General features: G+C 40.9%; 1 protein-coding gene across 4 annotated transcripts in view; it reads left to right on the forward strand.

Annotated features, from left to right (window-relative positions):
* The window catches only part of CPNE3 (copine 3), a 47,365-nt gene extending 25,738 nt beyond the window's left edge, over positions 1–21,627 (forward strand). For all 4 annotated transcript variants that reach the window (XM_025265000.3, XM_025265001.3, XM_006073074.4 and 1 more), the window contains 9 exons: positions 740–838; positions 4,314–4,400; positions 5,699–5,758; positions 6,299–6,432; positions 11,305–11,359; positions 11,440–11,491; positions 14,666–14,799; positions 15,819–16,055; positions 18,352–21,627. In XM_025265000.3, coding sequence (XP_025120785.1) covers positions 740–838; positions 4,314–4,400; positions 5,699–5,758; positions 6,299–6,432; positions 11,305–11,359; positions 11,440–11,491; positions 14,666–14,799; positions 15,819–16,055; positions 18,352–18,462 — 969 coding nt within the window. In that variant the 3' untranslated portion in view covers positions 18,463–21,627. The remainder of the gene's footprint in view (positions 1–739; positions 839–4,313; positions 4,401–5,698; positions 5,759–6,298; positions 6,433–11,304; positions 11,360–11,439; positions 11,492–14,665; positions 14,800–15,818; positions 16,056–18,351) is intronic.
* The last annotated feature ends 4,311 nt before the right edge of the window (positions 21,628–25,938 follow it).

Here is a 25,938-nt window from a genome sequence, read left to right on the forward strand (position 1 = left end):
AGATACTGTCAGATCTCTTCCATGTGTTTTCAGAAACAGTGAGCATTTAATGGAAGCCATAGCTCAGACTGGACTTGGCCTTGTCTTATATGGAAACAGCGTTGTGATGGCCCAGTGTAGACACTTCCTCAGTGGGTTAAATACTGTTTTCCTGGAATTTTCCTTTTCATTGTGGGAGTTGTGATCCTCAGAATGATGCAAATCCAACTTCATTGAATCGAACTCCTAAAAGAAGCCAAGCCTCACCAGATTGCAGCTAATGAAATACATTTTCCATAGTTATAAACCATCTAGAATTTAATTATATGATTTTTAGCTGCCTAGGATACTGACTTCCTTTCTTCCTTCAGATAGATAATGGCTTTTAGCCACTGTAAAATAGCAAGGTGAAAAGTGGGCAAGAGAGAAGGTCTAATTGCATTTCAGTTTTATTAGAACTTGTAAAGGGCATATGCAAGAACTGGAAACTGGTCAACATGGAATTTCAACAGTATTTGTGTTTTTCATGTGCCTGCAATCTGTCTTAGAATCCCATCCCAAGAATAGCCAGGGCTTGAAAGGGTTTCAGTATTATTCCTCTAGGAACTTAGTTCCTGCTTCTCCAAGTAGGACTGTGTATTAAACATTTTCACTTATTTGAATTAAAAGTGCACTTCTTGGTAAGTCCCATTTATTGCAACCGGTTCTTTTAAACAAGATTGTATATATTTTTATATATTTATATTATGCTTCCTTATAGGTAGAGTGTTATGATTATGATAACGATGGGTCGCATGATCTCATTGGAACCTTTCAAACCACAATGACAAAACTGAAAGAAGCCTCCAGAAGCTCACCTGTGAGTCGTGCCTTTGTTATTTGAGTATACCTTATACTTGGCCCTGTATTTATTACTTCATTTTTTTCTCTTGAAATAGCAAATAGCTTTCCTTGCTTTTACTCTATAATATGTAATATTCTGAAATCTGTGGATTTTGTTTAAGTAGTCAGATGATTCAAAATTCTTGCTTGGGGTGAGTTTACATTTGTATTTGGAGGTTTGGTTTCCTTTTGCTATGGACAGATTATGTGGTTTGTTTGAAAAGCCTTCGTTTTAAAGATCTTGGCATTTCATTGGCCACAATAATTAATATCTACATGAGACAAATACCAAGGCTTAAATTGTGGACATTTATTCTCCTTTTGGATACTTTAGAAATTGGCTTTTACCTTCTCTCCCTCTCTGACATGTCCTTGCCCAAAGGAAGGATAAAAGCATAGTTATACTACTTCAAATTATGTAGTATTAAGCTGCCATCTAATGGACTGATTTTGTTAGGATCATTTGTTTGCCTTAATTGCATTCAGTTTGTTAGTTAGCATCCCCACATATTTCTACGATTGCTTCTGAAACTTTCCTGTCTCTATGGCAAAGTGCCTAAAAACTATTCCAGAGTGTTTTTTATAAATAAAACTTATAAACTGCTTCCCTCTTACTTAACTTTCTAGTTTGAATGAAATAAGTTAATTCTCTTTTTAGCTTACCTAGAATAATCTGAAATGTTTTTACCTGCTTAGTGACCTGAATAATGCTCTTGTATATAGCATTTGCTTTTGAAAATCCAAACATGAAGTTTAAAAGGTAAGAGATTATGGTCAGATGGAAAGGTCTTTTTTACCAAGTTATGTGAGTGAAGTGACCCAAAAGAAGATACTGATAGTTTTAGATCAAAACTTAAATACTAAATGAATAAATAAAACTTAATAGCTTTTTGATTTACATAATTGGGAGAAATGAGTTTTGAGCTAACATAGTGGGACTAGAATTCTCAGTAGGTCATACAGAGATCTCTAGTCCTATCTCTATGGGCTTGCCATGTGGCTCAGGGGTAAAGAATCCGCCTGCCAATGCAGAAGATGTGGATTTGATCCCTGGGTCAGGAAGATCCCCTGGAGTAAGAAATGGCAACCCACTCCAGTATTCTTGTCTGGAGAATTCCATGGACAGAGGAGCCTGGTGGGCTATAGTCCATGGGGTCACAACGAGTCCGACATGACTGAGTGACTGAGCTCACAGTTCTGTCCTTACCCTGTGGTCACAAAGCCCAGGTACTTGTGTAGCAGAAGTACTCGTGTGAAGTAAGAAGGGCTTTTCCAACCACGCCTAATGGTTTAAATGCAAAGGTTGAATTAACAGTTTAAATAAAAACAACAGTAAAATTCAGCTGTAAATATTCTGCTGAAAGATATATATGTTTATTTTTAAGGGCAGAAATAATGGAAAATTGTGACAATCTGAACATTTCTATAAAGCAAGTTTCCTAAAAGAACTAAACATGAGGAGTGATGTGTATCTTTGTTTCGCTGGTTTCAGTTTGTTGTTATGTTGCAGAACCAGTAAATGACCTGTTTTTAGAAGAGAATGAATCAGAAACTAACTGTGTAATACTTTACAGAGCATGTAGGTGATGGTGGTTTAGTCGCTAAGTTGTGGCTGACTCTTGCGACCCCATGAACCATAACTCGCCAGGCTCCTCTGTCCAGGGGATGTTCCAGGCAAGAATACTGGAGCAAGTTGCCATTCCCTTCTCCAGGGTATCTTCCTGACTCAGGAATCGAACCCGGGTCTCCTGCACTGCAGGCAGCTGATTTACCAACCGAGCTATGTGGGAAGCCCCTTCAGTTCCTAAAAGGGGACATTAATCCTACATTACAAGGTTGTTGGCAGAATTACATGAGATAATTGATGGAAAAATAAAGCGTTCGGGGTCTAGGAGCTCACTCCTTTGGTGCAGTTGAGGAGAGGATGCCGTCTTAGCATGTGGAACTCTCCTAAATCGAGCTAACTTGGTCCTTCCCTCCCCCATGATAGAATGAGGCTTTTAATACTGTTGCAGTGACAAGGTTCACCCACTCGATCTTCAAAGGCAGGACTCTAGCTTATCAACTCTGTGTTCAGGACCTAGAACAGTGCTTGTTGCTTGGGTGGATACTGTAAAAATGTGGATAAATGAAGTGAAGTAATGTAGCCTTTTACCAATGAGAGTTCTGTTTAGGGCATTTCTGCATCTCTAATATTCAATAATTAGTGTGTATGATGGAGAAGGCAATGGCAACCCACTCCAGTACTCTTGCCTAGAAAATCCCATGGACGGAGGAGCCTGGTGGGCTGCAGTCCATGGGGTCGCGAAGAGTCAGATACGACTGAGCGACTTCACCTTGACTTTTCACTTTCATGCGTTGGAGAAGGCAATGGCAACCCACTCCAGTGTTTTTGCCTGGAGAATCCCAGGGACGGGGGAGCCTGGTGGGCTGCCATCTATGGGGTCGCACAGAGTCGGACACAACTGAAGCGACTTAGCAGCAGCAGCAGCAGCAACAGTGTGTATGATAATGACTGAAACTCTGGCAGGATCCTAAACCATCAAGAGATTTTTTTTTAAACATCATTTTGTTTGGTATCATTGTTTCAAAGGTATTTTTAAATGTTTGATTCTTAGAAAATTAGTAATGCCTCTGGCTAAAGTATGTAAGTTGCTTTCTATTGACCAGAAGAGGTGACTTATCCAGTATTCACTGAGTGTCTCTTAATATTTGGCAAGACAGTGAGAATTTCAGGGTATAACTTGGAAGTGACTGTACCCCAGCTATGAAAAAAATTAATGAAATGAAACAGTTGAGATTAACGCCAAGTATGTAAGTTTTATGTAGTTGTGGAAGCTTAATGAGAGAGATGGCGATCAGAGAAGACCAGAACAGGAGTTGATGCTATGGAGAAGGATGACTTGAGCCAAGCCTTCCAGAGGCATAGTGAGTAGGAGTTGGAAGGGAAGATGGTCTGTTTGTGGGAAGAAGACATTAGATCTGTTTCTATGCATATTCCCAGTGGAAAGGGATGATCTTTGCTGCGTATTTTACCATAGAGTTGGGCTTCATATATTTCTGTTTTCTGATGGTTGTTTTTTTTCTTTTTTAAGCAGTATGTTTTTGTACTTTGTGTGGGTGACAGCTAAAAATAATATTTTATTTCTTTTGTTATAAAGAAAAAAGATGATTACTTGGAGCGTTTATAAGGAAATGATCTACAAAGGAAACATTTATACTTAGAAACTATTTTAAAAGGTACAAAGTTTTAGAAGTGCTTTTAGGAAATGGGACTGATAAATATTTCATATATATAATATAGCATGCAATTGTTTCACAGTTGTATTTTGTAACAGACCTATATCAGTAGATGGTTTGTTTCTAAGAGAAAAAAGTCATTCACTTAAATTTACATTGGCATTTTCTAATATCACTAATAATATTGAACATTTTGTCTTTTCTTCCTACAGGTTGAATTTGAATGCATAAATGAAAAAAAGAGGCAAAAGAAGAAAAGCTACAAGAATTCAGGGGTGATCAGTGTGAAACAGTGTGAGGTCGGTTGCTCTTGACAGCTTATAGTGTAATGAGATCACATTTTAAGTTCTTCCATCAATATGGTGTATATCACACAAACACTTTGAACAGTTGAAAATTACATGAGCATCTGGGCCCCTTTAGAGAAGAAAATAGGAAATAGTAGAGAATTCTTTCAAGTAACTTTGCTTCCAAGATTTGACAGCTCTCTAACAAAGGAAAAATTAAAGTTTTTCCTTATCTTAGGAAATACCGGGCACCATTGGTGTTTTTCTGGTGCATCAGTGGAAATGACTTAACTCAGGGCATCAGTCCTGGTTATAATTTCAAGATGAGATGTTATAAGTGAAGGGGAAAAATCCAAGAGTTTCTTAAATGAGTGGGAGTTTTTGCTTTTGTTTTTAAACTTATTAAAGTCTCAACATATTAAACTCATTACTAGTTTCTTAAAACCAGTGCATTTCATCTTTGGCTATTGATATTCTAATCTTCAGTTCAGTTCAGTCGCTCAGTCTTGTCCGACTCTTTGCGACCCCATGAATCGCAGCACGCCAGGCCTCCCTGTCCATCACCAACTCCCAGAGTTCACTCAAACTCACGTCCATCAAGTCAGTGATGCCATCCAGCCATCTCATCCTCTGGCGTCCCCTTCTCCTCCTACCTCCAATCCCTCCCAGCATCAGAGTCTTTTCCAATGAGTCAACTCTTCGCATGAGGTGGCCAAAGTACTGGAGTTTCAGCTTCAGCATCATTCCTTCCAAAGAAATCCCAGGGCTGATCTTCAGAATGGACTGGTTGGATCTCCTTGCAGTCCAAGGGACTCTCAAGCGTCTTCTCCAGCACCACAGTTCAAAAGCATCAATTCTTCAGTACTCACACTTCTTCACAGTCCAACTCTCACATCCATACATGACCACAGGAAAAACCATAGCCTTGACTAGATGAACCTTTGTTGGCAAAGTAGTGTCTCTGCTTTTGAATATGCTATCTAGGTTGGTCATAATTTTCCTTCCAAGGAGTAAGCGTCTTTTAATTTCATGGCTGCAGTCACCATCTGCAGTGATTTTTGGAGCCTAAAAAAATAAAGTCTGACACTGTTTCCCCATCTGTTTCCCATAACATGCTATAATTATCTTGAATCTTACAGATTCATGACATGTAGGGGTAGGTTGCTTTAAATTCAAATGTAGGGGTGGGTTCTATGTGTTTGTATCTTGTGCTGTTCAGTTTATAGATGATTAAAAATGTATACCAGGGAGCTCTTTGCTTCTCTTAAAAAAGTAGGTAAGTTTTAATTTTGTTTACTATTTATTTTTAGATTACAGTGGAATGTACATTCCTTGACTATATCATGGGAGGCTGCCAGCTGAATTTTACTGTGAGTAACACACTGGATTTTTCACAGTAGACTGTAACATGTGGCTTTTTCCCTCTATTTTACAGTGCTTTTTCTTTTACTGCCAAACTGACTTTGTGATGAAATGTACACAATCTGTTGAATATGGTCTCTGCAGAGAGTTTGTCTAGGTTGATCCAGAAGCTTTTGGCCTTGTCGATAAAACTTTTTCCACCTGAAAAAAAGCATGTGTGTATAAATCAGTGATTATCCTGCAGTAATTTAATTAATAAAAAACATTAATCAAATGTACCAAAAAGTCCTCTATGTCTAAAGTCATAGATATAATAATCTATGATTTAAGACGTCTAGAAAATTAGGAATAGCAGGTTGCTTCAGGCTGAGGCTGTAACTGTTTAATTGTCGTGAAAATACCTGTCGGCTCAGGGACTTGTTAGCAAATCCGAGCAGGCTCAGGGGTGAGTGTTTCTGTGTCAGCATTCAGTGTGTGCGTTTTCCTGGACATCAAGCAAGGCTGTCCCTGCCTTCCCTTGAGTAAGGACCGCAATTGTTATTTGGCAGGTGGGAGTGGACTTCACTGGCTCCAATGGTGATCCGCGTTCTCCCAACTCCCTTCACTACATCAGCCCCAATGGTGTGAATGAGTATTTGACTGCAATCTGGTCTGTGGGACTGGTCATTCAGGACTACGATGCGTGAGTATGACTCCAGTGCATGACTCCCCAGAAACGGCAGTGTCTGGATCTTCTGCTGGTTCTCTGATGTAGTTGATGGGATAACCGTGCTGGGGAGAAGTAACTTTCTCCTTAAGATTTCTCTTATCTTTTCTATTTTTCCCTTTGTGAACAGTCAGTGTTTACCTTTGGCCTCTAATCTCTGGCTGTGATTAGTTATAATGTATTATACGTAGCGTCCTTCTCTAACAGCTGACTGTTGGCAAGGCTTTTGTTTCTTTGATCCGGTTTTCTTGGGGCTTACTCATTAGGGATAAGTTATTTCTGTGGTTGAAGTCCAGAAGACACATTTTGTAAACACTCATAGACACTAATTTTTAATGTCTATTTTCTAGGCGGTTGTTGTCAAATTAGTTTCTTAATGGTGATTTTCAATAAGTGCTGTAGGATACCTTGATATAATTGTTATAAAATATTTTGAATCGATTCTCAATGGATAGATTTTGAATAGATTAAAATAGGTCCTTCTGAAGGTGTACTAAACAATAGAAAAAAATCCACATTATTAATTTTTTGTTCTGTATCTGTTAGGGTACAGTATACATTTTCACTTGTTTTTGTCTATCATTTTATGATAAAAGTCCATACATATTGATAGAGTTTTTCATTAATCTGTTTTGCCATTTAGATGAAATTCTTAGACAAACCAATTTAAGGCAAGGGTAGCAGTTCCAATACCAGCCTAATAGAATTTAAGACAAAACTCATTAAATGCAATTTAAAAATTACTTTATAGACACTTTGTTATATAATCCAAAATGAAAATATAAGCATGGATATGGTTAGTAATAGAATATCAATGTATTTCAATTGAAAATAGCTAGAAATATGATAAAAATTTCAAAGAAACACAGTTGTAATGGGACTTAGATAAAAAACGTAGTAAATTTACAGGGTTAACTTTTTCAGACTGCTTCTTGGAAGTTAAAACAAAAAGTTAACTAAAAAAAACTTACCACGTGAAAATTAAAAAAACTCTTAAGTAGTTCTTAGATCAAAGAGGAAATCAAAGTGTAATAACAGACTGTCTAGAAATAAAGGGTAATGAGAAGACTATGCATGGTCTCCAGCAACTTAGTTCCCCAGCCCACGGCAGTGAAAGCATCAAGTCCTAAATGCTGGACCACCAGGGAACTCCTCTTATTTCATTTTTTTCTTTTTTTTTTTTTAAAGCATCTCCAGGGACTTGAACCTATGCCCTCCGATTAAAAGTCTGATTACTCTACCAACTGAGGTACCCAGGCAGTACTCAGGCATCTTTATAAAGGAAGATTTCTGACACTTTTATTTTTTAAAAAAGAATTGAATATAAATGAACTAGCTTTTCAACAAAGTAAAATTCAAGGATAGAAAGAAAAATATACATACAATAATAGTAGGAGATTCCATACACGTGTTAGCTGTTATATGTCAGGGAAATTTTTAAATACTTTCTACATGATATTCATCTAGTCCTCATGCTTGGTTGTGAGATAGGTGGTATCATCATCTTCATTTTACGGATGAGAAGCCTGAGGCAGGAAGGGTAAAGTCACGTGTCCAGGGTCCCTCAGCGGGTAACGGCAGACACAGAACCGCACCTGGGCTGTCTGGCTCTGGAAACTTGTCCTCACCACTCTGCTGTGCTCTGCTTCCTCTAAACACACAAAGTGATGACTTAAACACACCAAGTTAATAAATTAAATGAAGAGATGGTTCTTTGCAAGTTCAACAAAATTTAGGAAAACCTTTGTTGACACTGATCCCCAAGGAAAAGAGAAAACACGTAGAATATTAGTAATAAGACAGAGATCATAAGCATAAATTCAGAAAAAAAAATCATTAAACATTTGTATGTTAATGTTTGGTAACATGTTATACTATTTCAGTGAAAAAATCTAGGTTGAAGGATGATTCTTTTAGAAAGCTACAAATTACCAAACTTGGCTCAAAGAGGCAGAGAACCTACTCAGACCAGGAACTGGTCAAAGAGCTCTTCTCACAAAGGCACCAGCCAAGACAGCTTCATACATAAATAAGGAATGAATTCAATCCTGAGAGAATCAAGTAAAAATGTTAGAAAGTAGTGAAAGTTCAAAAGGTGGTTACAAACAACATAAAATAAAAAATCAGCAATTTTTCATGAACCAGCAAAAACCAGTTGAAGAAACTGGAGTGAATAAAAGATCACAGTTCATAATGCAATAAAAAATGAGAATAAATTTAGTCAAAGGTCTAGGATATTTAGTGAGAGAAAACTACAGAATTATACCCATGGACAAAGAAGGAAAGATACGCCATGATTCTAGATAGGCAGATGTCACAGTGATGAAAATAGAACGTTTCTCTCTGGATTATTCAGTTTTAATCAGAATTCCAATGGAACCTTAACAAAATGATTCTTATAATTTTCTAGAGGGCAAAATGAATAAGAATAGCCAAGTTTTTCAGGAAAAAAAAAAAGGAAATTTGTGCTTGTAGATATTAGAACTTGATATGTATACATATATGATTTATTTCCCTAGTGGTTCAAACAGTAAAGAATCTGCCCACAATGTGGGATACCCAGGTTTGATCCCTGAATCAGGAAGATCCCCTGGAGAAGGGAACGGCTACCCACCACATGGCTATTCTCTGTGGTATTCTTGTCTGGAGAATTCCATGGACAGAGGAACCTGGCAGCTACAGCCCATGGAGTCACAGAGTCAGACACGACTGAGTGACTAACGCTTTCACTTTGGGCTTCCCTGGTGGCTCAGTTGGTAAAGAATCTGCCTGCAGTGTGGGAGACCTGGGTTCCATCCCTGGGTTGAGGAGATCCCCTGGAGGAGGGCACCGCAACCCACTCCAGTATTCTGGCCTGGAGAATCCCGTGGACAGAGGAGCCTGGCGGGCTACAGTCCATGGGGTTGCAAAGAGTCGGATACGACTGAGTGACTAAGCACAGCACAGCAACATTATATATGTTTCATGTGTACAATATTAAGTATATATTAACAGCATGGAACTACTACATGACCAGTAGAAACACGCAATCTTGAAATAGACCCAAGAATGTCTGTCAATTTAAGTATATGATAGAGATGGCATTTTGAGGGAAAGGGGTTGTAACAACTGTCAAACTGCTCACAAACTGGATTTGAATCCCTGACTTGTGCTTGTATATGTTAGGATACTTCTGTACAGACTATGGACAGAACTGCAGAAATAGATACCCCAGCACACCGTGATTTTGACAAAATAGAGATTTGTGTCTCGTTCCTGTTGCACGTCTAGAGATAAGCAGTTCAGGGCCGACAGGGCCGTGCTGCCGCTCAGAGTATCCACCCTGGGTCCGAGTTCTCGTCCTCTCCAGCCAGTGGGAGGAAGACAAAGGGACTGAGGATGCATGTGCTTTCCCCAAGGGTGCGATTCAGAAGTGGCTGCAAACCCCTCCACTCACACATCCGGCCAGAACCTCGTCCCCGACCACTGCCAGCCCGGAGAGGCTGGGGCTGGGAGAATGTGGTCACTAGGGGCCCACGGGATCCATGGTTAAAGGGGGAGAGATGGATGCTGGTGGATCCACATGAGCAGTTTCTGCTTGACATGCCACTCCCGATGAATTACATGTTTAATATCAAGATCAAGGCTTGGAAGTCCTAAGAGAACATATATGTGAATTGTCTATAATACTGCAGTGAGGACAGCCTTTAAGCAAGACAGAGAAGGCAACAATCATGAAAGAAGTTTTGGGTGTTCACAGTCATTAACGTTAATAACTAGAAAAGGGAAGCTCTTTTAAAGTCAAAGGCAGACTGTCAACTGGGAAACATATTGTAACATCTGTGACACAGGTTCTAGCCTCGGTGCAAAAAGAACCATTGAGAATTAATATAAAAACAGTCCCGCTAGTAGAAATGTTAGCATCATCGTCACAGGGTTCTGCTATGGCCAGCCGCTGGTGTCTGTCCGTTGGGGGAGAATCTCCGTACAGTGGAACACTTGGCAGCCACTCTCATGATATTGTATATTCTGTCCAAATTATCTCTAAGCCCTTGGGTCAAATATTCTGTCCAAATTATCTCTAAGCCCTTGGGTCAAATATTCATATATTTTGCTGCAGAAATGGAGAGTTTTATGATATGTAGCATTTGTACCATATTTCTGTGGCCAAACGTACGATATCTTATTCATATTAAGTGATATAAATAAACACAGGCTATAAATAACCTCTTGTCAGTTGAGGTCACGTTTTGCTGCCAAATGAATATTTTTTGTAGACAAATGAAAAACTTGTGCTTTTTAAAGCTTTATTAATTTATTTACATATTTATTTAGTGAAATGATAAACGATACATAAGTAGAGGTGTGTTAAGTGTTAGTTGCTCAGTTGTGTCCGACTCTTTGCCACCCCATGGACGGTAGCCCGCCAGGCTCCTCTGTCCATGGAATTTTCCAGGCAAGAGTACTGGAGTGGATTGCCATTTTCTCCTCTAGAGGATCTTCCTGACCCAGTGATGGAACCCAGGTCTCCTGCATTGCAGGCAGATTCTTTACTGTCTGAGTCATAAAGTCCATATTAATAAATATGTATAAAGTGAAGTTGCTCAGTCGTGTCTGACTCTTTGCGACCCCATGGGCAGTAGTCTGCACCAGGCTCCTCCGTCCATGGGATTTTCTAGGCAAGAGTACTGGAGTGGGTTGCCATTTCCTTCTCCAGGATGAGCGTTTCCAAATATTAACATTAGTTCTAGTCTTTGTTTTATTTTTATATTTTTCTAAGATTTTGAATGTTTTAAAAGTAAGCTCATATTGTCTTATTATGAGTAAAGATACAAATGACCTTTTGCTTTTTTCAAATTTTCATTTTAGTGATAAGATGTTTCCAGCTTTTGGCTTTGGAGCGCAGGTCCCACCGCAGTGGCAGGTAGGAAGAACTCATTGTGAAGGTTTGCCTCCTAGCAAAGCAAAACAAGCCTCATCAGTCCTTCTTTCATCTTTTGACAGGTTTCTCATGAATTTCCAATAAACTTTAATCCATCCAATCCCTACTGTAATGGTAAGTTAAAAATCAACATGAATTTTTAAACTGAAAGGCTTTACTAAGTCTTTGTCAGTTGTTTTTTCTCTATGATTGAAAGCTACTCAGATTTCCTTTCTAGGTTTCACTTTGTGATATATTGAATTTCCTATCACATAAAGTAGAATTTTATACCAAGTTGGTGGTTAGTGTGGTAAGAAGGCAAATCACTATGATAATGATGAAGACTGCTGGCTAAATTCTTCTACCTTAAGAGGTCTAATAGAATAAAAGATTTCTCAGTCTTGATGGTAGATCAGTAAGAGTAATCATTTTATATTCACATATAAGTTGATTTAAAAATAAACCTTCAATAAAATGAATCATTTAATATGCAGGTGTTTTTCTCAGATTAACAGTTAACTTTCTATGAAAAAAGTGTCCAGCAGCTAATTACTTGTTACACAGGTTCTGTAAGGAGGTGGACGTAGGCTAAAGAAACACAGAATTAAGCTCTGGGAGTAGCTTTTCTTTGTGTGGAAAACAGGCACAAATATTGCCGTCATTCCACTTTTCTGTTTATCCCTCAAATATCCCAGTGCCTCTTCCTTTTTACCATATTGCTGCTGCTGCTGCTAAGTCGCTTCAGTTGTGTCTGACTCTGTGCGACCCCATAGATGGCAGCCAACCAGGCTCCTCCGTCCCTGGGATTCTCCAGGCAAGAATACTGGAGTGGATTGTCACTTCTTTCTCCATTTTACCATATTGAGCAATGCCAAATCTCCCACAAAATTAATATAAAACTGAACAGTTTGGAGGAGGGAAAGAGGTGGGGGCAGAGGCATAAAAGTGTAGACCCTAAGCTAATTTTCTGCAAAGGGTCCTTTTAACAGTTGCAAAATATATAGATTTCTAATAGAAGACGATGTCCTTCCCATCTCCTCTTAAGATATTCATAAAGTAGAAGAGCATGAATATTTTGTTGGGAGTAGTTTGTATTAGGATTTTCTCCTGTTTTTGCAAAACTCTTTTCTCATCCTTTATGCACGTTCAGCGGCTGTGGTTGGTGGCCTTTTATATCCCTGGCCATATGAAACTGGGAATATTTTTCTTTTTTTTTTTTGTATTTGGCAATGGTTAATTGGATATGATACCAAAAGCACAGGCAACAAAAGAAAAAATAGATACATTAGACTAATTAAAATTTAAAACTTCTGTAAATCAAAGGACACTGTCAAAAGAGTGAAAAGTCAGCCCATAGAATGGGTATGGGCACTTCATACCCACAATAAATAGCCATTATTTCTTTTTTTTTTTTCAGTAATTTTTTCTTTTTAAAAAATGTGCTTCATGCTTATGATGAAATTGGAACAGTTTTTAGAATTTGTTGTAATTAGATTTTATGTTTTGCAAGTAAATATGGATGACAGATCATGGGATGATTCATTTTAGAAGTTCATCCACTCTGAGTAATGAGAGCCCATCTGTGGGCTCTCACGAAGTGCAGCTTTTCTGCTTTCGGTTTAGTCTGGACAAAAGAAAGGATCGTTTTGGTTTCAGACAAAGGAAATGTCACACAGAAAACAATACAACTTTATTTTAAGACAAGGAAGTTTAATCCTCTTCTCTTAATTAGTCATTGAATTTAGTTGCCCATAAAAAAACATGTCTCAGTTCTTCTTTTAATGCAATGGAAAGATACTAGCATAATTCAGTTTTAGTTGAGGAATTGAAGGCTGTTGATATTTATGAACACATTTAATAGCTTTGTATACCTTATTGAAAGCAAGCTAGATGATAGAAATGGAAGAAAATATTACTGTTGCTTTGGTTATGGGTTCAATTTTCCTATAGCATATATCATTACAGAAAGATCCTGCTGCTGGCTTATGTTAATACTATTTTTGTTACTACTGGATTGACTAACCACTAGTTACAGCCTCACCTTATGCCTGTAAAATCATCTCTGTGTATGAATTAGTTACATTCTCAAAGGTGGTTCATAAGACCACTTATTCTTAAATTCAAAGTGCCTAAGGAGTTTATTGGCACTCATATTCTAAGTGGAGAGACTTGATCTTGTTAAGCTTTTAAACCAAATATATGCTGTTCCTCCTTATTAATCTATGTTCTATGGGAAATTTTAAAAGCAGGACACCCATTTTGGTTGACATTAAAAAGTCTTTTCAGATTTTCTTGATACTCTCAGCAAAGTACTGTGGGGGAATTTCTATAGGCTTTCTAGTCTCTTACCTACATCCCGGACACTGTTGTGTATTAAGGGCAGATTCATCAGCAGTGCCTTAATCAGGAATGCTCCTCAGCTCTTGATAGGCTGTGCTGCGGTAATCAACAGTCTCCAAGTCTCAGTAATTTGTAATGACAATGATTTATGTCTCGCTCACCTGACAAATCACTCGACTCTTGGCTAGACCGCTGCACCCCCTGTTCCTTCTCATTCTGGGCCTCAGGCAGTCTGGAATACGCTGTTCCCATAGCAGGGGGGAAAAGCAAGAGAGCTGGCAAAAAAGGGCAGTAAAAATTCTTGAAACATCTGCTTAGACTTGGCTGTCGTGTCCGATCACTTGCACTGAGCGAAGCTACCCTGAAGGCCTGAGCCGCAGCCCACAAACACATGCTTGAGTGTTTCTGCAGCAAAATGTGATAAACAACCTGGAAGTGAATACTTGCAATTAGTGCAGTCCACTATACCACGCTTAATCTGTAAGTTATCCAATAAACCCTTGGCTAGAATTGACATTAAGTTTATAGCTGTCTGACATTTTTGTAGACCCTCTGGTCATATATGCAAAGGTTTTCCATTTTTATCAGTTACTTTTTCTTACCCTGTCATCAGTTGTATGTTGCAGCATCTTTTGCATGGTTCTTTTTCCGTCAGAGTCTCATTCTCAAAACATATCAAAATTAAACAGTATAACAACCCTACTGAAGACTAATGAATAATTTGGCTGAGGTGAAAGCAAATGCCTTCTACTCGGGGAGAGTAAAGTTTATAGGTTTTGTGTGTGTGTGTGATGAAGCATCGCTATGGAGTTTTGTAATATATACCTTAGAGAACTCCTAAATATGGAACTTTTGACTCTTTAAAGCACTGTATGTTAGTATATAAATTAAACTAGCCACTATGGTGAATAGTAGACAATTAAATTGTGCTTGAGAATTTTTAATCCTGCTTTTTTTTTTTTAATCTAGGAGTCCAAGGCATTATAGAGGCATATCGGGCCTGCCTTCCTCAGATAAAACTCTATGGACCGACTAATTTTTCTCCAATCATAAATCACGTGGCCAGGTTTGCTGCTGCAGCCGCACAGCAACAGACAGCTTCTGTGAGTGCCCTGTTGCCAGGGGGCAGGGAGAACGTAGGCTGGTAGTTGGTCCCAGTGCCATTTTCCTGTTTATTTGGTCTGTCAAGATGCAAACGCAGGGCATGAAGCAATGATGTGTCCTCCTTGGTTTGGGAGTAACATCTGTTAAATCGGTGATCGTTAAAAACAAGAGAACAGCAAAACAACCTTTATACCTAATGAGTTTCTTCTCTATCTTTTGAAATAATTTTCCTGGGTAGGTTCTGGAAAAAAAAAATATTTTTGAGTAGATTTAGCAAGTTAAGGCTTGAGGAGACTTACCACTTCGGTTGCTGTTGCAAAATGCCTGTTCGACCCTGGAGAACGAACCTCATTCAGCTTCAGTATCTTCAGAAATAAGTCAGGGATAACTGCCTCATACAGTTATTGAAAGAAGTGTGAGGAGATAAACCGTAAACACCCAGCACATGATAGATTCTATTATAATTCTTCTTTCCATTCCAGATGTAAATGACCCAAAAGATGGAGTCACAACTTTATGTCCCATTGTATCACTCTCTAAAATGATTTAGCAGAGATGGCAGGATTGAGAGAAAGATTCCCTTCTGCCCCTCCCTGAACCATATCCATTTATTCAAAAGCATATTTTAGCTTGATAAACAATTCTACTTCCATATTTGATCTTTTAAGAATGTAGTTGTTGCCAGTTGCTCCCTTGACAGGTACTTTGACATACCCAATCCTCCAGTTCAATCAAAATGTTTCTGTGCTAACTGAAAGTTTCATCTTGCTTCTGTGTATTTTTGCCAACCTTCTTCTGTGGTCTGTTGCACTTTTAATTAACCTACAGTTTTCATATCAGTTAATTTCCTTGTCATCAGAGAATCTTGGAAAATTTCATATAGATGGTATCCTGGGTAGAGACTGACAAGGAAAATGAGCGACGAAATGACTCATCAGGCGGGAGATGTCATTAACCGTTGCTTTTATTCTTGGGAAGCTCAGCTCGCTCAGCGGACATCATTGTCTTTCTTTGGCAGCAATATTTTGTGCTCTTGATCATTACTGATGGCGTGATCACAGACCTCGATGAGACCAGACAGGCGATTGTTAATGCTGCCAAGCTGCCTATGTCCATCATCATTGTCGGCGTTGGAGGCGCGGACTTCGGCGCCATGGAGTTCCTAGATGGTGACGGCGGAAGCCTCCGCTCCCCTTCCGGCGAAGTAGCCGTCAGGGATATTGTCCAGTTTGTGCCTTTCAGGCAGTTCCAGAACGTGAGTACCACGCCTCCCTGCTCCTCACGCACTCCAAGGTGTTTGAACAGACTCTGCCTGTCCGTAGCCGGGCAGTTAAGAGTAGATGTCTGCAGTCGCCATGCATGTATGCTGAGTTGTGTCCCACCCTTGGCAACCCCATGGTCTGCAGCTCACCAGGCTCTTCTGTCCATGAGATTCTTCAGGCAAGAAGACTGGAGTGGGTAGCCTTTTCCTCCACCCAGGTCTCCTGCAGATTCTTCAACACTGAGCTAGTAGAGTGTGTGAATTTTCCATTTGAAGAACCTTGATTAGATTTGGCTGTTTATTTTTCAAGGTTGTATTCTTGTGTACCTCTTATAGTCCCTATGATAAATTACTTAAAACGATGTTGTTGTGACTGCTGTTTTAAAATATATTTTATCTTTACAAATGTAACAAGAGAAAAACTATGTAAGTATATGATGAATTTACCAAACTAGAAGTTGATTTGATGAAAAACCTCTGAGGAGACTGTTTTACCCCGATTACTCTAATGGTAACATCTTGTAAAACTATGGTCCAGAATCATAACCAGGATATTGACAATACAATCAAGGTCCATCACAGCAGGCTTCCTCACGTAGCCCTTTTACAATCACACCACTTCCCGGCCACCTTCACTCCCTCCTTAACCCCTGGCAACCACCAGTCTGGCTTCATTTCTATGTTTTTGCCATTTTAAGAATGTTATATAAATCACATAGTATATAACCTCAACATTGTCTTTTTTTCCACTCAGCTTAATTCTCTTAAGAGTCTTCCCACTTGTTGAATATATTGCTTTTTTATTGCTGAGTAGTATTCCGTGGTATGGGTATACCAGTTTAACCATTCACCCGTTAAAGGGCATCTTCAATTGTTTCCAGTTCTCATCTGTCATACACAAAGCTGCTGAAAACATTCATGAGCAGGTTGTTGTGTGCACATAAGTTTATTTTTCTGGGATAAATACCCATAAGTGCAGTTGCTGAGTTGTATGGTTGTTGCATTTTAGTCATTAAAGAAGCTTCTGAACTTTTCTGGCATAATTATGTCCTTTTACACTCCCACCAGCCAGGGTGTGCGTCGGAGTGGGTGCAAGGGAATGAGCTGGGCGTGTACGCAGAAGGTGGCAATGTTAGGGATCTTTGTGATAATGAAGCTGTTCTGTATCTTGATTGTGATGGTGGTTATACAGATAGACCCCGATGATAAAACGACATATAACTGTGTACACACAGACTGGTGAAATCAGAATATGACAAAAATGTCATATAATGTAAATCATGTCATTTACATAATTATGTAAAGTTAGGTCATAGCTTTACGTTCCCACCAGCCAGTGTATGAGTCGGAGTGGGTGGAGGGGAATGAGGTGGGTGTATATTAAAAAAGGTGGCAGTGTTAGGGATCTTTGTGATGGTGAAACTGTTCTGTATCTTGATTGTGACGGTGGTTATACAGATATGCTGCTGCTGCTAAGTCGCTTCAGTCCTGTCCAACTCTGTGCGACCCCATAGACGTCTGGCAGCCCACCAGGCTCCCCCATCCCTGGGATTCTCCAGGCAAGAACACTGGAGTGGGTTGCCATTTCCTTCTCCAATGCAGGAAAGTGAAAAGTGAAAGTGAAGTCGCTCAGTCCTGTCTGACTCTTAGCAACCCCATGGACTGCAGCCCACCAGGCTCCTCCGCCCATGGGATTTTCCAGGCAAGAGGGCTGGAGTGGGGTGCCATTGCCTTCTCCCTACACAGATATACCCCCATGATAAAATTACATATAACTGTATACACACAGGCACACACACACACACACACAAATGAGTACATATAAAACTAGTGAAATCTGAATAAGTTGTGAGAACCGTTCCAATGTTGGCTTCCTAGTTTTGTTATTGTCCTATGGTTATAAAAGATGCTACCTTTGGGGGAAACTGGGTAATGGGTACATGGGAGCTCTCTGCACTATTTGTAATTATTTGAAAATAAAAAGTTAAAAAAATTAATACCCAGAGAATGAAAGACCCGCATTTAAAAGTTGAAAAGCAAAAGAACCAACATCATTAAATGCCAAAATGCAGGCACCAAAAAAGGACTTGTTAAATGTGAGCATACTAAAGCATTCCCGAGTAACGGTTTGTTGTGTGTTTTGTGGCCTATTCTCGAGACAAGATACAAGCCTAGAAATTGGGAACTAACTGCTTTTTCCTGGTGGGGGAGGAATTCTTAGTCTTTTATCAAAATCCCAGTTAAAAACTTGGTTGCTAATAAAATTGCTTTGATTTTATCTGTTCACAAGGCTCCAAAAGAAGCACTTGCTCAGAGTGTCTTGGCGGAGGTCCCCCAGCAGGTGGTGGGCTACTTCAACACATACAAACTCCTTCCTCCCAAGAACCCGGCTATGAAATGAGAGGAGCTCTGGTCGTCTGAGCAGAATTCTTTTGTGCTGTGTGGAGCAACAGATTTCTCTCCATCTCAAATCGTGAATCTGTCATTTTACACCCTTCTCACAAACTCTATGATTTACAATGCAAACCTAGCTCTCTCTGGAGTATGTCTATTTAAAGCATCCTTTTTATACTTTTTTTGGAGGAAAGCGCTAACTTAGGCTTTGCCCAATCAACCCAGTGATTGCCAGTCATTACAGTAATTGCGGTGAGGCTGTTTGGATTAGGAGCCGGTGTGAGAAAAGTACACGTTCTTGTGGTTGTTTACTTTCATATGATGAAAATGCTGTTTTTGAATGTTTGTCAATAGAAAGAATGGGAAATTGTTGGAATGATGCAATTTACAGGTTGCTGTGCTTTGCTCTAGGCAATATATGTATTATAAGCTGATGTCCACACCAGATGACCAGAGTTTCTTAAATTAGATGATAATGAATTTGTATCTAGAACTATATTTTATGCTTTTCCATGGGATAAAACTACCTTCACTTGTGCTTGAGTTTTGCTGCAACTTAGACATGCACAGTTCAAAACAGAATGCATCCTCATAAGACTTCATAAAAAGTCCCAAATTAGAAAGGAAGACACATACATATTCAGTTCTTAAAGCTGTAAAATCAACAAGTAGAAGGAACTTCCTGTAAGCCATTTTATTGGCCTTCCTGGATCTTTCATTTTCACTATTTAATATTGTAAACGTGGTCAGATTTGACCTTTTCATTGATTGTATGTGACACTCGGGATTCTGTATGTGCATTAATGATAGCTTGTCCTAGACTCAGCATTATTAGATGATTTCAACTGGAGTTTGTTAAAATGGGTAGGACTGGGTTTGTCCAGGAAAAGCTATAAGGACCAAACATATAAGGGGAAATTCGGAATTCCACTTTCTGTTAGTTAATGAAAGACATTACTTATTAAAAAAGGCAAGCTTTATATTTTCCTTTATATCTTCCAAGGTCACATACATTGATTTCTACATTTATATAGATTCATTTAGATATTTTCTCCTTTTTTTGTTAAAGTGATTTTTTACTCTGATTTTTTAAAACTCATGATAATGGTTATTAATCAAAATCCTATTTTACATTTTAATAACATGCTGCTTCCTAAGCCCAGAATGTATGGTATTAAGCAAAAACCTACTATAACTTAAAAAAAAAAAATCCAACTGCTGCATAGGATAGAATGGACATTCCATGCTTTTTTTTTTTTAGTATATTTTCTTTTCCTGATGTTTACCCTTTGGAATATAATCCTGAGCAAACATTACCTTTTCAGAATAGATTAAGGTTTTACTGAGGACCTGTGTGCCAGGCACTACGCATGTCTGTGTGCTGGCCGGTCATGAGGTAACATCTGGTTATTGAGGACTGCATGTCGGTCACGGATCCGTATGGGATGCGCCTTGTGCTGGGCTGACGTGCCTTCCAGGCTTACTGAAAATGTGCCACCGCGCGAGTCTTTTGTCCCCTGAAATATTTGAAGGAAGTGAGCCCTTAGCCATGAACAGCTTTTGGCTTCTCGGAAGCCGCTCGTTGCCCAGGTCAGGCTGAGAGGGGCTCTGCTGACCATCGTGGGTACCCGCCCCTGGCGAGCAGAGAGGGCGTCTGCTGGCTGCCGTAGGTGCCCGCCCCCGGGGAACAGAGAGGGCATCTGCTGGCTGCCGTGGGTGCCCGCCCCCGGCGAGCGATGAACACTTTCCACTCAGCTAGCTGGCCTCTGGATGTGCATTGTTAACCTGAAGGTACTTACTAACTAGTCGTCTCTTACCCTATAGTATGACTCATGAGATGACAAGTCATCTTGACGTCTGTCAGGAGAGGAATGAACTGCTGATTCTCCCAGGAGTTTGCAGCCTCTGTGTCTAAGATGCCCTGCTTTGAGTTCTCTTTGGTGCTGGGGAACAGCATATATATTTTGCTCTGGTTTTCAGAATTTTCTTTTGTAAACATACGCGGCCTTTAAAAGAAACGATTTGCATGTGATCTTGGTATACTGCAAGACAGAAGTAGAGGTTCTCGTGTGAAGCTGAGGTCCAGGGGTCACCGGGTCCCCTCCTCAGTCTCCTGAGCCCCATCCTGGCGGCACCGGGGCCGCCTGCACAGGGCACCTGGGGACTGCTGGTCACAAGCATTCGTCGCTTTCATCGGCCAAACCAGTGTCCTGTCACCGCTATCCCTGATTTGGTCCTCATAATTTTATATTCTGATTTTAACCAGAATTGTTCCCTTTTGAAAATTATTTTTATATTATGCATTCTTGATTTGGTTCATCAGTAAGTGCTATTATTCATAAGACCTGTGATTCCAGTAGATTAGGGGAATTGATACCTTTTTGCAGTTTTGAATAAAAGCGTTGATAATTTCTAAATTATCGTTTATAAAATTCTTATAGCTTCAACATTTTGCATCATCACAGGCTGATTTAGTATTGTTTTATATTAAAATAGTCCTTTTCCCTTTAGTGCTACCATTCATTCCAGTGCCATTAGTCCTTAAAATGCATTTAAAGAAAAAATAGCCAAGTTGACTGTTACACCTCATACAAACAGATACATTACAAACATATACGAGGGTGACATTGCCTTGGATGGACGTAATATTTCTCACATCTGCCTGTACTGAGAGAATAGCAATTAGCATGGTCATGTCAGCTTGTGCTTGAAATTGAAAACTTTAAGATCGGAAACATTTAAAGTCAGATCAGGGATTTACAGCTCTCTACTTTGGTAGTGCCTTAGGCAGCCTTTCCAGAGTAAATTCAGGGCCCCCTTGTTGCCTATGCCTTATTTAACATACTTTGCCTTATTAATTGTGTAAATTTTCTGGAAAATCATCTTCAATAAAATTTCTCCTAGTCTCTTTATATGTGTGGTTGGTAGTCATGGAAGTGACACATATGGTAAACCAGAAGCTTGGTTGAGATTTCGAGAGACTATTTTGTGGTTTTATGTCATATTTGATAATAAGTGTGTAAGTTACTAATATATGAATTGATGTTAAGTATATCTTCCATTTGGATAAAGTCATTTCTTGATGTGTTACAGTAGTACCTTGTTTTTATTTTTGTTCTTTCTTCAAATGATATTGGTCAAAAAGTTAGAAATAAAGTTAGTGCTTTAATCAGCCTGTATTCTGTGTTTTTCTGAATTAAACAGTTTGGGGGGGTTTATTCTTTTATGGGATGTAATCACTTAAAGATATTGAGTGTATTCAAGGTGTTTTTCAGGGGACAGTAAGGGAAAGGTTCTCAGCTTAACTAGGGTGCTCACATGAGAATTGTGCACTCATATTTTATCGGTTGTTGGGCAGGACAGTATATTCACCTAACTTTTTCTTTTAAGTTGCTTCTATCGAGTTGCAGTATTGGGCAAGGTCTTGGGAGAACAGTGGTGACCTCGGTAGCCAAAGTTGCCACCTTCATGGAAATAACGGGCTGGAAGAGAGAGAAAAGATTAAGTAATTGTAGGGGTGTGAGGTCAGTGGGGAGACCCGACCCACCTAGCTGCCAAGGAGCACTTTTCCCAGGATGTGCACCCCCATTCAAGTTGAGACCTGAACCCTCCCTGGACGATGAACGTTCAAAGCATTTATGAAGGTGTCATATCAACAGCAACTATGGAGTTGAATGTTTGGGGAATGGGAAGAATTTAAGTTTGCTGGAATGCAAAGTGCAAGAGGGAGAGTGTGAGACAAGAGGGGAGAGAGGAGACGGGGTGGCGGGTGGCTTTGCATCCTGTCCAGCCCCCGGGGGCATTCAAGGGCGTCCCTGCTTAGGCTAAAGGAATGGGATGCCACAAAATGGACTTAGCAGCTCTGATGCAATCCAAGTCAGGTTTTTGAAAAACAGAAGGGCCTTACATTAGGGTGGGTAGGAGGGACCCCATTGCCAAAGTTGCTGTGGCCACAGTGGCCTTGGTGAAGGCCTGATGGAATAGGTGGTGGTCACCTTATGGCAAAGACTCTGCTGTTGGTTACCCACTTGCCAAGTTCTGATTCTAGGTCAGTTTCTGAATTCTAGACTTTGCCTGCCACAGCCCTGCCTCCACACTGAATCATCTATTAATTAGCTCCATGTCAATTCCTTCCTGGCTCCAATGCTGACTCACACCTGATAATGGCACAGACTCCCAGCATTGCCAAAGCCTTCTCATCTGTCACCCTTGAGCAAGACCAGCACCCTTGTCATTTGTCATTGAGCGTTCCCAGGTGGCTCAGTGGTGAAAGAATCTGCCTGCCAATGCAGGAGATGCGGGTTCAATCCCGAGGTCCAGCAGACCCCTTGGAGGAGGAAATGGCAACCTGTTCCAGGATTCTTGCTTGGAGAATCCCATGGACAGAGGAGCCTGGTGGGCCACAGTCTACAGGGCCGCAAAGAGCAGGACAGGACTGAGCGACTGAGCACGTGGCTGTTTGGCCAACTTCTCCAGAATACTCTCAAGAGGTTGCAGTGTCCTTGAAGAATTACACTTTGTCTTGGCTATTGATCTTCTTTTCTCTAAAAGGAAATGATCAGGAAGCAAATATCATTATAGGCAAAATTGTGACCTCTTACAATAGGTAAATGAGAGCCCTAGTATCTTTGATTTTTTCATAAACTCACAGCATGCCAGGTTTCACAACAGCGCTTGGTCATCTAGGACTGGACACAAGAATCTCGGGTTGGGGAGCTCCAGAGAGTTCTCAGAGAGAAGACTGAGTGTGATAGGATTAGTCTTCAGCCACGTCTTCCAGCCAGTAAAAAGTATTTGCTTGTTTTTGAATAAATACTGAATAGTTCAGTGAAACTTGCTCAGTCATGTCCGACTCTTTGGGATCCCATGGACTATACTGTCCATGGAATTCTCTAGTCTAGAAAGTCCAGAATACTGGTGGGTAGCCTTTCTCTTCTCCAGGGGATATTCTCAACCCAGGGATTGAACCCAGATCTCCCGCATGGCAGGCAGATTCTTTACCAGCTAAACCACCAGGGAAGCCCAAGAATACTGGAGTGGGTAGCCTTTCCCTTCTCCAGGGGATCTTCCCAACCCAGGAATGAAACCGTGGACTCCTGCATTGCAGGCGGATTCTTTACCAACTGAGCTATCAGGGAAGCCCAAATCGTTTAGTACTAGCAATCAACAGGTGAAGTCAAAGTGAGTAAAATTTCTTAGTAACCTCAAAGAGTTTATGATCTATATTGTCACCCTGCTTATTTAACTTATATGCAGAGTACATCATGAGAAACAATGGGCTGGAAGAAGCACAAGCTGGAATCAAGATTGCCAGGAGAAATATCAATAACCTCAGATATGCAGATGACACCACCCTTATGGCAGAAAGTGAAGAGGAACTCAAAAGCCTCTTGATGAAATTGAAAGAGGAGAGTGAAAAAGTTGGCTTAAAGCTCAACATTCAGAAAATGAAGATCATGGCATCTGGTCCCATCACTTCATGGGAAATAGATGGGGAAACAGTGGAAACAGTGTCAGACTTTATTTTGGGGGGCTCCAAAATCACTGCAGATGGTGACTGCAGCTATGAAATTAAAAGACGCTTACTCTTTGGAAGGAAAGTTATGACCAACCTAGACAGCATATTCAAAAGCAGAGACATTATTTTGCCAACAAAGTTTCATCTAGTCAAGGCTATGGTTTTTCCTGTGGTCATGTGTGGATGTGAGAGTTGGACTGTGAAGAAGCCTAAGCACCAAAGAATTGATGCTTTTGAAGTGTGGTGTTGGAGAAGACTCTTGAGAGTCCCTTGGACTGCAAGGAGATCCAATCAGTCCATTCTGAAGATCAGCCCTGGGATTTCTTTGGAAGGACTGATGCTAAAGCTGAAACTCCAGTACTTTGGCTATGCGAAGAGTTGACTCATTGGAAAAACTCTGATGCTGGGAGGGATTGGGGGCAGGAGGAGAAGGGGACGACAGAGGATGAGATGGCTGGATGGCATCACTGACTCAATGGACGAGTCTGAGTGAACTCCAGGAGTTGGTGATGGACAGGGAGGCCTGGCGTGCTGCGATTCATGGGGTGGCAAAGAGTCGGACAAGACTGAGCGACTGAACTGAACTGAACTGAACCGATGAGAAAGGAGACAGTACATGATGCTAAAACAAGAAAAGAGCAAGGCGAGGCAGGCTTTTTGTGAGACTTTACCTATTTTTTCCCCCCAGTTTCCACACCATTTATTTCTGTGTCCCAGGAGGTGGGGTCACTGGGGGCGGGATGGGCAGGAAATTTTGCTCCAGGGCCACGGAATCCGGGCTCCCTCAGGCCCTGCGGGTGCACGGGTGCAGCGGTTGACCAGGCGGCCGCCCAGCAGCTCGCTGTAGGAGTGGGTCTTCGCCCGCGGACCTCATGGATGCAGTGCAGCCTGCAGAGCGCGCAGCCTCGCTGGAGCCCTGAAGGCCGAGAGCCGGTCCTGGACCTCGCGCACCGCGGTGTGCTATGCCTGCTTGCCTGCGGCCTGCGACAGCCGCTGCCTGGGTTGGGAGAGGAGCCCTCCGGCTCGGAGGTGCGGGGCGCTTTGATGGTCCATACGAACATCCTCTGCGTGATGCACAGGGACCGCGGGGACCTGCAGAGGCACCGACCGACTCTCGCCCATACCATTCCTTCTCCCTTCGGTCATCTTGGTCAACAGTACAGTTGTTCAGTCGTTCAGTAGTGTCTGACACTGTGACCCCATGGACTGCAGCACGCCAGGCCTCCCTGTCCATCACCAACTCCCGGGGTTTCCTCAGACTCTTGTCCATTGAGTCGGTGATGCCATCCAACCATCTCATCTTCTGTCGTCTGCTTCTCCTTTTACCTTCAACCTTTCCCAGCATCAGGATCTTTTCCAATGTGTCAGTTCTTTGCATCAGGTGGCCAAGTATTGGAGGTTCAGCAACAGACCTTTCAATGAATATTCAGAGTTGATTTCCTTTAGGATTGACTGGCTTGAGCTCCTTGCAGTCCAAGGGATTCTCAAGAATCTTCTCCAGCACCACAGTTCAAAACCATCAATTCTTTGGTGCTCAGCCTTCTTTATGGTCCAACTCTCACATCTGTACATGACTACTGGAAAAACCATAGCTTTGACTATTTGGACCTTTGCAGGCAAAATGATGTCTCTGCTTTTTAATACACTATGTTTGCCATAGCTTTCCTTCCAAGGAGGAAGTGTCCCATCACTTCACGGGAAACAGAAGGGGAAAAAGGGGCAGCAGTGACAGATTATTTTCTTGGGCTCCAAAATCGCTGGGGACAGTGACTGCAGCCATGCAGGGAAAAGGTGCTTGCTCCTCAGGAGGCAAGCTATGACAAGAGTCCGGAAGGGACCCTGCACACTGGTTCTGGCAAGATGCCCCTCCCTCCTGGCCTCCAGCACCCATTGTGCCAACCACGACCAGGGTGGGTCCTGCTCTTCTTCACAGCTTTGTCTTCACGTCTCTCACTCTAATCTCCT

This window comes from Bubalus bubalis, chromosome 15, assembly GCF_019923935.1.
Source record: "Bubalus bubalis isolate 160015118507 breed Murrah chromosome 15, NDDB_SH_1, whole genome shotgun sequence".
Lineage (NCBI taxonomy): Eukaryota > Metazoa > Chordata > Mammalia > Artiodactyla > Bovidae > Bubalus > Bubalus bubalis.